The 10,861-nt window shown below is 41.4% G+C and overlaps 2 protein-coding genes across 2 annotated transcripts; both read left to right on the top strand.

The window, feature by feature from the left end:
* Positions 1 to 83: 83 nt before the first annotated feature.
* slc25a43 (solute carrier family 25 member 43) lies at positions 84 to 6,495 on the top strand. The gene is made up of 5 exons (XM_012840514.3): positions 84 to 1,106; positions 2,345 to 2,586; positions 2,697 to 2,869; positions 4,362 to 4,496; positions 5,105 to 6,495. The coding sequence occupies exons 1-5, from the start codon at positions 835 to 837 to the stop codon at positions 5,315 to 5,317; spliced, it is 1,035 nt and encodes a 344-aa protein (XP_012695968.1). The 5' UTR covers positions 84 to 834; the 3' UTR covers positions 5,318 to 6,495.
* A 591-nt stretch (positions 6,496 to 7,086) lies between these two features.
* Positions 7,087 to 10,028, top strand: slc25a5 (solute carrier family 25 member 5). The gene is made up of 4 exons (XM_012840987.2): positions 7,087 to 7,299; positions 8,762 to 9,248; positions 9,333 to 9,473; positions 9,576 to 10,028. Exons 1-4 carry the CDS (start codon positions 7,183 to 7,185, stop codon positions 9,731 to 9,733), a joined length of 903 nt encoding a protein of 300 aa, XP_012696441.1. The 5' UTR covers positions 7,087 to 7,182; the 3' UTR covers positions 9,734 to 10,028.
* The last annotated feature ends 833 nt before the right edge of the window (positions 10,029 to 10,861 follow it).

Genomic DNA, 10,861 nt, shown 5'->3' with positions numbered 1-10,861 from the left:
TCACCTTGACCCTTAAGATGAGAGCAGACTCTCTCAGGGTTTGCATCTACTCAAGAAACAAGAAGTCACATGGAGTGAAACATACCACTACTGAATGTATCTCTATGAGCTATGAGCATCTACCCACAGTGGTCGAATACGAAGAAAATGTATGTTTATGTTTGCACAGCTGGTACTGCAAGAATATGAATAGAAGCCAGGCAATATATTTAATTAAGACAGAGGTAACTATTCAACCACGAGGCACATGATAATCATGACAAGACATGAGAAATGTATATTCTGTGAATTTGTGCTGGGGGAAAAAATATTGGGGGGTTAACAGAAAAACAGGCCAAATATAATGAAAGTAGAAATATAAACCTATTTTCAAAAGCAGATTTCAACCAGGAATTTGAGAGTGGCAGTAAATGAGATGAAAGCAGAGCATACAATTGAAGTGTCTTAACGTTGTGTCCGAAATACCACTTTACGTCTCTAACTTATAAAGAAGAGTCAGGAGGCTGGATGTGTAGATCAGTGTATTGCTGTCTTCCCGTCCAGCAATGGAGGTGGTTCATAAAGCATATCGGTGTGTGTGTGCTGAGCAAGCTGTTATAAGGGACCCTACTCCTCCTATCATTTAGTGTGTGTGGCAGTGGCGGCCCTGGCCAATCAGAATTAGTTTCACTCTAGGCTTCTGTTCTAACATCAGTCAGTCTCGGTGAACGCTTCTGCTTCACACACTGAACTGCTCCATGTTTACCAGATAAAAAAAAACCTCTACATTTAATAAGTGTTTAGTTAGTTGGTGTATGTATTCGCGAGCTAAATTGGATCCACTTTGCGAGAATAATGGCAACTGTTAAAAAAGACGATAGATTGACACGCTCGCAGGGGTCCCTCTGTGTTGGTTTTGCTGGGATTTTCAGCAAAACGGCAACTTCCCCTTTGGAGGTTGTAAAAATTGTAAGCCAAGTAGGCACATTTCATAGTAAAAGAGGTTTTATTCACAGCTTTTTACTAATCTACCAGAATGAAGGTCTACGTGCGTTTTGGAAGGGAAATATGGTTTCCTGTCTTCGACTGTTTCCTTACAGTGCAATCCATCTGGCAACTTATAAGAAGTAAGTACCGTGCATCAAGCTATCTAAATGGTTAACATAGGTAGAAAGTTAAATGAACCGGTTGTCACATATTTGTAACGTTAAACGTATGCGATGTCCTCACTTATGCTAACAAAGCTAGCTAGTCGGCTAATTCTAGACTGTTTGTAAACAATGGGAGAAATGTCCGGTTGGTTGCTAGTTAGCTCGCTCGTGTTTCGACTATTAGTGGTAGTTTAGTGAGTTGTATTCGTTGTTAGTTTCACAGCGTGATCAATTCGGTTTCTATCATTTGTGAGCACTTATGTTATTTGGACGTAACATGGTTAATTTGAGTAATATCGAACTGTTTTGGGGGGAAACTAGTGACGGTAACGTTAGCCAAAAAGGGGGTACATCGATGTGCAGTTTGCTTGTGGTTGCTAACGACTGGATTTTAATAGTAAGAACCTGATATAGTGACAGTGCTCCTCTATACTATACCGTGTGTACTTTCGCCCTTACATTGCAGCCTGCATTATAATGCCTTAACTGCTCCGGCGAGCTAGGAATTCAGTTCGTCGGCAGATTAATGTTCAACTTCCGTGCTGAAGTTTACCATCGTTCATCCGATGTGATGTAACGACGTAATCACGCTTTATCTTCTCGTCCAATCAGAAACATAGTAGTGTCGCAACACCCTCGCCGGAATCCATCGGGCGTTTCAGTTGTCAGTGAAGCTACGGCCTCCTGGAAATGGGTTCTCCTTCCTGTGTATAAACTAAAATGGTCTGAGTGCGCATAACAAGTGAAATGTCACGTGGCATGGAACATGTGTATACAAATTAGGCCCCGCCCCCTGAATGTTCAGCACAGTATGTACCCGGAGTCTTGAAGTGTGTCCTTTAGACTTTGCCTATCGCTACACACAAACAACTGTTAAAATCAAGATAGACGAACGCGTTGTAAAATATGGTCATACTTAACAACTATGTGACTCTGACTGGATAAAAATACTGCTTTCCCAGTGTAATCGTGCATTCTTTCTGTGTCACGCCTTTACTTGCAGTAGCCTACATTTGTTAATTACATACATTGTTTTCATTTCTTTCAAATGTGAATACATTGAGAAACACCTGATACTAAGGACCAAGATGCATAGAATGCACAAAAATGTTGTGTCCTGATCCATAATGATCTAAAAAAATCATTTCTGATAGGAAAAGATAAAGCATATAGCCTACTGCTTCATTTTATTTTAACCAATACATATTTTGCAGGATTGTCCACCAACATATGGATGGTTTGGGCCATATATCACAGTGGCAAGCCATGGTGGCTGGAGGCCTAGCAGGAATAACTGCTGCCCTCACCACATACCCTCTGGAGGTGGTAGAAACACGTCTCATTGCCCAGAACTACAGGGAGTCGACCTACAGGGGTGTGCTGCACACCCTCTCTAGCATCTACCACAACGAGGGGCTCCTGGCTCTCTATAGGGGCTTCTCCCTCACTGTGATTGGTATGTCCCCATTCCTCTATAACAGTGTTAGTGAATATCAGAGTATGCACAAGATTGTCCTCGCAGTATGAACAGAGATGACCCATTATACTTGGTTTCTGTTGTGATAGGTGCAGCTCCATTCTCTATTGGCTGCTATGCAGTTTACGTCAACCTGGATAAGTTATGGCAGGAGTCACACTTTCGCTTCTCTTCTCTGCAAAACTTCATTAATGGTTGCTTAGCAGCAGGAGTGGCCCAGACTCTGTCATTCCCTTTTGAGACAGTGAAACGGAAAATGCAGGTGGGGGAAAATTTTACATGATTACATGGATTTCATTTGTTGATGCTAAAGTTAATCTTGTGTGTGTTCTTGAGCTTTTATGAGTCAAAGGTATCAACGTTTTTGAGGTACTTCAGCTGTAGATAAACTTGACTTGGCCATGGTAACGTTAAGGCATTTCATTCACTTTCTGACAGACATATGAAAGCTAATTTGAAATGTTTTTTCCTGTGCTGCAAGTGTGTAGAAACAACAGTGCGCCAAAAAAATATCTCTTTTGCAATGTTTCACTACATAGTTCCTGTTGGACCAGAGGCCTTGCCAATGATGCAGTGCAAGTTTTCTCCATGAGATGGCACAATTTGGCTACCGCTGATCTATAAGTCATAGATGAAACAAGTAGTTGTGGAGTTACTAGAAGACTATGTTGTAACGAGACCTTTTCCTTCGTTTATAATTATAATGAGGAAAAATGAAATCACATCAGACACTGAATATTGAATGACTTTGATTTTTTTTTTTAGAGGACAGGTTTATTCTTAGAAAACATTAACTGTGGTCAAAGAACACAAGAGGACATGCTCTATTATTAGGGACCACAAGGTGCTGTGGCAGCTGAGAATGTAGACACTGTTCAGGGCCTGCCTGGCCATAGATAAGTTCTCTAAAGATAGGCTTGCAAATATCACACAGTAAATTGACAATGTCTCCCAGCTATCAATGAACTCTAATTGTATATACAAAGGTTCTGATTGTTTGATGACAAAGACAGTCCTTCAATATAAAGAATGACTTTGAGTGAAGGAGTGTAATCATACAATGAAGCTCAAGACCTTACTCAGGTGCAAATCGTGCTGCTGTTTTGGGGCAAACAGCAAACTGACCCCCCCTATAGATACAATAGAGAGAGATTTTAAGGAAGCCCTTGGCTAAGGAGTAGTTTTTGTCTCTGTCTTGAAACAAAACCTGTGATGAGACTGCCCATGGTTTTCTTAACAGTCTTGCCCTTTTAAGAGCACGGAAGGCCTCGTGACTTGGTGTGTGTTGGGGGTGGGGGAAGGGCAGAGGACAGGCTTCCTGTGACGCTTCTGAATGTATTGACATTGCAAAGGGCACAAAGTAGAAGGTGACAGTGAAGCTTAACAGTGACAAACTTCTCTGTCTCTTTGGTAAAGCAATTATTGCAAAGAGAAGTGAATTACAGAAGAGAGGCACGTGGCTCTGGACATGACTCATGTGATAAGACTTGTCTGTAATTGGTTAAGTATGAGTCAGTGCGTTGCGTTCATTTTGTGCCAGTGCTGACTTGTCACTTCCTACAAGAAAATCAAAAGCATATATATTTTTTGTCACAACCAGCTCCATCACAATTACTCCAAAATAACACTGGGGGAATCTATCACGGAAGAACCTGAATAGGCTGTTGAACCTGAATAGGATTTTCACCTTCAGTGCACATTCAAAATGTTCTATAGGATACTGTAATTGATCATGTCTCAACTTTTTTTTTCAGGCTCAGAGTTCTCACCTGCCGCATTATGGTGGGGTTGATGTCCACTTCACTGGGATGTTGGATTGTTTCAGGCAGGTCATCAAAACCAAGGGCATTCTAACCTTGTGGAGTGGCCTCACAGCCAACATGGTAAAGGTAGGTCATGCTGCAGGGCCTTGTGACTGTTTATGTGTGTGTTTGGGCTAATGTGTTTTGTGAATTGATTTCTTTTGTATTTGAATCACATATATATTTTATTGTTAAATTATTTATGAGTTGGATATGTGATTGCTGAATTATTGTACAAATTAAGGTTTGGCTGTAAGAATGTAATGTTCCCTCAGCTAAGCTAGATAGCTAAGGCTAGTTAAAACGGTTGGAAATATATGCCCATAGGAGCTTAAGCTGCGTCTGGCACAATCTTTTTTTATGATCAATAAAACTTTCACTGTGAATACCCCTAGGACTTCCATTGAAAAAAGCTCAACAACAGCATGTTATCAATAGATTTGAATCAATTGACCTGGTTAGATGTAGTTTTTAAATTTTTCAATGGTTTGGCTTATGAGGTTTAAGTTAAAGTAGAATCATACTGCTACACTGACAAATAACTGTACTTGACATGACTGCTGGGATAAGGGAGCAGCATTTTCACTAATACATTTGTAGTGACAAAAGCATACAGCCTGCATATCCCATAATGTTGTATTTGTTTTGTATGTGAAGTAGTTGCTCATACAATGTATTTTGCTTTTCCTTTCCAGATTGTTCCCTATTTTGGCCTACTCTTTACCTGTTTTGAGATGTGCAAACAGGTCTGCCTGTACCGCAACGGTTACATTGTCTCCCCCCTGAGTTACAAGCTGAAACCAGGTGTGGACCAGAGTTTGGGCCCTTATGAGTTGCAGGAGCACAGACGCTACCTCAAAAACACGAAGTTCCAGTCACAGAACTCTTCTATAGGAAACCGTTGGTAAAGTTAAACTGGCCTAAATCTTCGAGGACAAGTCTGCTGCTCAGTCATCACCCATAGACACTGTCTTGAATTTTAAAATGTAAAAGTGTTCTGGAGTTCTGATGTTTTGAATGAAGTTGTTGTTACTAGGTTGGTTTTACTGCCTAGCATGGCAAATACTTCTGGTGCATCACCAGCAATATGTCTTGAAATGTATGTAGTGCTATGTCTTGATACCATAGAAATGTATGTAGGGTTATGTACTATTTTCAAAAAGAAATGCAGGCCGTCAAAGATTTGCACACCCCGGAGGCAGAAATTATGTATTAATACCTCAGAATGTATGAATGCTCTGCCAGTCACACAAATGAGTCCAGCTACAACAAGAGTACAATAAGGTTTTTAAGGACAATTTTTGTGGACATCGTACATTTAATATAATTGGCTATTGGACTGATCAATAATATGTGGGGTCAATACTTTTAAAATCCAAAAAGTATTTGGCCTCCATTCCTGAAGGTGCCTTTCCATATTTATGTTTTTCATGTCAGTGTTCTTACTAAAATAGATATTGTGGATGCATCTGAGGACATGCTACCCAGATAGCAAATGTTGCTGTGTAATGGATCTGGCACTACAGGAGGTAGAGGATTCATTTAGTAATCGGAAGGTTGCTAGTTCGATTCCCCACTCCTTCTTACCAAGTGTGTAAGTGTCCTTGAGTATGACATTGAACCCATTACTGCTTCTGATGTAAAAAATGCAGTTTCCTTGTACGTCGCTTTGGATAAAAGCATTTGCTAAATGACTAAATGTAAAATGATCTGACGTAAATCTTGAAGATCCACGCCAGATCAATAGTAGATTCATTACAGTCACTGTTGCTCATTGAGTAAACTTCAAGGCCATCAGAGCCCACCTCAAGAGCAAAACAATTTACAAAAATGACATTGTGCCCTCACTGTTGCACTCCATTATGAAACTGATGGTATTTAATGTTGGAGATGTTTGATAACTTTTAAATGTGTGCAAGACCTTTTTTTTGTTATAATTGTTCATAATGCTTCACATAATAAGAATTACTCACTCTAACTTATTCATACAAATGTGTCCATATCATTTAATCTGCATTCAATCAGGGCAGTACAGCTGATGATTAATGTATCTGTAATGAAGAGATTAAAACAGGTTTTCAAGTTATTTGTCTTGGTATTTTATTGGTTTCACCCTGATGAATAGGCTAGAACCCTTTTCAAATCACAAACTTTAGTGATCTTTGCTAAAAAGTTGCATTCCTATCTGTCAATACCTTTGTTTTCTGTTGTTATTCTTGATTATATTGTGATCCTACTGTGACCTTCCTCGTCACTGTTCATGGCTACTACCATGTTCACACGGATTCAAATTCACTGCGGGAAAAAGTTACCCCCTTTTCGAGATTTTAAAGATACTTTGCAGCAGAAATAGACTACTTTTTAAAAAAAAAAAGCTTCTGAGGAACCAAATACACAGTTTTTACTCAAAGGATAATTAACAAAAACACAAAGAAACACAAAAACGTAATTTAACAGTAACTTACTTTCAATCAGTAATAACACTATTGTGGTAAGCGATCAGTGATGGCAATTGCACTACATTTTACTTTCAAATTAAATGGAAGGTTGTAAAAAGCGTTTAGAATTCTCACCCCTTGCTATTATTCATACCCCGCCCATATCAACGGAACGACCAATAACCTGAGGTCGCGTTTTGTCTCGCGAACTCAGGTCTTTTTAAATCAGTACAGAAACTTGCACATCGGCCATTTCGACTGAGCCGGTAGACCAGCCTTGTGTAGAGGCGGAGGAACGATTCCCTGTCCCGACCTCAATTTGAAATCAACCGAAGATGTCGACCGACTCCGTCGCAATGTCCTTTGCCAAGGACTTCTTGGCTGGTGGTATTGCTGCTGCCATCTCCAAGACTGCCGTTGCTCCCATCGAGAGAGTGAAGCTGCTCCTTCAGGTAACTTTATGCCGGTAACCTGAGAATCCTGATTTTGCTAGCTGACGGTAACAAGCTAACATTAGTACGTTGTGCTAACGAATGTATTGTGTCACAAATGCAAGTCTCTTGTTTTTTCATCAGATGGGCTGTGGGTAAATATATGGTCAGACACTGACTAAGCTACTTGGTGGCAGTTTAATGACTGCGCCGTATCGCTCAGTTTGTCATTCAAGCGTCTAGAGGTGATGACTTTGAGGCATGTCGTTTATGTTCTTTGCTACGTTATCCCTAGCTAGCTATCAAGCTAACAAAGTCCACCATTACGTAACACGAGTGGTTAATAGCTAGTGAATGGTGAATTAATTTGAGAGTACACTGGAATGGTTGTTAATGACAAACAAACATAATCAGAAGGTTAATTCACTTTTTGCAATTATGTTCAACTTCACATGTATAAGAAATGTCTGGAACTGTACACGACTCGTTTATTCGTTAACATTGGTCATCTTCACTATCGTTACGGAAGTTAACGTTAACACTAAATTAATTCGTTTGTAAATGAGTGGTAGTGTTTTGCGAGTTTTATATTTTCATCTACACAATTGATTCTTTGTTAATTTGTCGCCACTTAATGTCCTTTATTTTTACGTCAAATGTTTTTTTAATTTACGTTTTATTGGGTTAGCACGTTAACACCTCTTCTATGAATGGCAACTAGACGAAGTTGAAGCAGCAACGCTAACCTTAGCTCAATCAAGCCTTTTTGTTTTGCTGCTGTAAAATGTTTTAGTGATTTGTTACCGAAAACTCATGAAATGAATAACCTCTTTCGTTAAGACTGTTTTTCCACTTGTCGGCTGTCAAGATAGCTAGCTCACCATGGCCAAGGTCGTGGGAAGGGGAGGCCTCATTGTGTAGCAGCCTAGCCGGTTAGCTAGCGCAGTGATAGAACCAAATGTTCTCAACGAAAGGAATATTGGAAGCTAGTCAATCGGTGGCAATCTGAAGTTTGGTAATCTCACTTTGCAGTTGATTCGTTTTAAGCATGCCCTGTCGAGTAAGGGTCACACCTCCCTAGTTTGACTTTGAAGATGAGCTAATCTCATTGTTTCGGAAGATGGTTGTCGTCTAATGCTAGCTTGTACTAGGCTAATGTTAATAGTTAGCCGGCCTAGTTGAAGGGTGACTCATTTTCTACTCCCCGGTCAACGTTGTTTTGTGCAGAGCACGAAGTAAGAATTTTTTTTGTCCCCTAGACCCCAGCGTTCCTGTGTGCTTGTGGAGGTTTGACCTCCATCTTGAGATTGCAAAGTGGCTATATGCTGACCTTATGAAGTCAGTGAGAAAAATCCCATGGTGTCGAAACTTGAAGACAAAAGCTTGGAAAACCGACCATACCAGTATTGGATGGAAACATTGAATATTTGAGTTTATTTGTGCCTTCCCTGACTTATTGGCTTGTGTTCTTGTTTTTTCATAGGTGCAACATGCAAGCAAACAGATCACCGCTGACATGCAGTACAAGGGCATCATGGACTGTATTGTCCGTATCCCCAAGGAGCAGGGCTTCCTATCCTTCTGGAGAGGAAACCTGGCCAATGTCATCAGGTACTTCCCCACCCAAGCCCTCAACTTCGCCTTCAAGGACAAGTACAAGAAGATCTTCCTTGATGGTGTTGACAAGCGTACCCAGTTCTGGAGATACTTTGCCGGTAACCTAGCCTCCGGTGGAGCTGCTGGAGCCACCTCCCTCTGCTTCGTCTACCCCCTCGACTTCGCCAGAACCCGTCTTGCCGCTGATGTTGGTAAGGCTGGAGCTACGAGAGAGTTCAATGGCTTGGCCGACTGCTTGGTGAAGGTCTTCAGGTCCGATGGCGCGAAGGGTCTCTACCAGGGCTTCGGCGTCTCTGTGCAGGGCATCATCATCTACAGAGCAGCCTACTTTGGCGTTTATGATACTGCTAAGGGTAAGGGTTTTTTTTCTTTCTCATGAGCAAGGTCCCTATAGCTACAGTATTGTTTGCTATAATGGTATTTTTGGTCTTTTCCAGGTATGCTGCCTGATCCCAAGGCCGCTAGCATTTTCACCAGTTGGGCGATTGCACAGTCTGTAACCGCTGTTGCAGGTCTTACGTCCTACCCCTTCGATACTGTCCGTCGTCGTATGATGATGCAGTCTGGACGCAAAGGAGGTACTTGACAATTAAATTCACATTGCAGTATTTCTATAGGAGATGCTTGTTCTGATCTATGCTCTTGGTGACCCTTAACGTACTTTTTGGCTTGCATTGCAGCTGATATTATGTACACTGGCACCATGGACTGCTGGAGGAAGATTGCACGTGATGAGGGCGGCAAGGCCTTCTTCAAGGGAGCTTGGTCCAACGTTCTCCGAGGCATGGGCGGTGCCTTCGTACTGGTCTTGTATGATGAGTTGAAGAAAGTCCTGTAAATCCTTTTCTATGTCCACCATTAATGTTGTGAGGTGTCTGTAACATATCTTGTACATTTGGAAGGACCGTCAAATTCCGCCTTATTTATAGGGACCAACTAGTATGTCAGTACTAGTTGTACTGGGGGAATTGGTTTTGCTCTTTCATTTTGGCCCCTTTTCTTTTCTTTCTGTTTGGTTCCCCCCCATCACATTGTCATTCCCAAGATTCAGCAACTACACCGGGCACTGGAATCTGTCATTCAGCCGGTCTGTTTTTAGTCATCACTTTAATAAAGGCAACCTACTGAACCTACTTTTGGATGTGCCCTTGTTTTGTGTAGACTTAAAAGTGGATTGTAGCTTGACCAGGGTGACATTACCACACTAGTATCTGTCGCATCCTAAGGTGAAACTCCAAACCTTGGTTGCCCTCCAAAAATGTTGTTGGTACTCGGCCAAAGTCAGCTGTGAAGGCTTTGCACAGCCTGGGTGTAATCCATCTGTGGACAAGTTGACTGTAGGTATCTAAATGAATATGAAGGGTAATGGCTTTTAAACGCAATCTTGGACTTTTGAAATGGTCTGTAGCCACTTGTTGAGTTGTTCTCCAGCAGGTAGTAGTAGTAATGTCGTGTGACGGAGAGACTGGGATTAACTGTGCCGTGAAGTGGATTACTTCCATCGTCTAAATATACATCTTATCTCCTATCAAGCCTCTTTCTGTCTTCAGCTTTGCAGTAGTTTAACCTTTGCGTTGGATGAAAGTACTGGAAAAGATCCCGTTTATTTTTCTGGGCTATGCTGTTAGCTGTCAAATTATTTCAATTGGTCCGAATATTTAACCATGGGTAAAGTTTGTAAATATATTCGGTGCTGGCGTGTATGGCGGTTGTGCAGGGCTGCTGGTAAGGGATGAATGGCATGCCAGTTTGGGACACATGATCCTGGCAGCTGCACTAGGCTGAATCCCATTCCCTGTCAGCAATGGGGGGTGTGATCCCAGCCATGGTACCTGCTGGCTGGACATAACCTACCCATAAACTAAAGACTGAAATTTGAGCCGCGGTTTCACCTTGTCAACATCACACCAACTATGGCTACCCGTGTCCTGAACTGTCCTGCATGAGTCTTCGAGTCTCTGGTGTC

Source organism: Clupea harengus, chromosome 20 (assembly GCF_900700415.2).
Source record: "Clupea harengus chromosome 20, Ch_v2.0.2, whole genome shotgun sequence".
NCBI classification, from domain to species: domain Eukaryota; kingdom Metazoa; phylum Chordata; class Actinopteri; order Clupeiformes; family Clupeidae; genus Clupea; species Clupea harengus.
The sequence above is the reverse complement of the archived record's forward strand: the minus strand, read 5'-3'. Positions and strand labels throughout refer to the sequence as shown.

Excerpts from the sequence above, each read along its gene's own strand:
- slc25a43 (XM_012840514.3), top strand. The coding sequence starts at position 835 with ATGGCAACTGTTAAAAAAGACGATAGATTGACACGCTCGCAGGGGTCC. Across the intron at positions 1,107-2,344 it reads CATCTGGCAACTTATAAGAA|GATTGTCCACCAACATATGG; the intron begins GTAAGTACCGTG and ends CATATTTTGCAG. Across the intron at positions 2,587-2,696 it reads CTTCTCCCTCACTGTGATTG|GTGCAGCTCCATTCTCTATT; the intron begins GTATGTCCCCAT and ends CTGTTGTGATAG.
- slc25a5 (XM_012840987.2), top strand. The coding sequence starts at position 7,183 with ATGTCGACCGACTCCGTCGCAATGTCCTTTGCCAAGGACTTCTTGGCT. Across the intron at positions 7,300-8,761 it reads GAGTGAAGCTGCTCCTTCAG|GTGCAACATGCAAGCAAACA; the intron begins GTAACTTTATGC and ends GTTTTTTCATAG. Across the intron at positions 9,249-9,332 it reads CGTTTATGATACTGCTAAGG|GTATGCTGCCTGATCCCAAG; the intron begins GTAAGGGTTTTT and ends GGTCTTTTCCAG.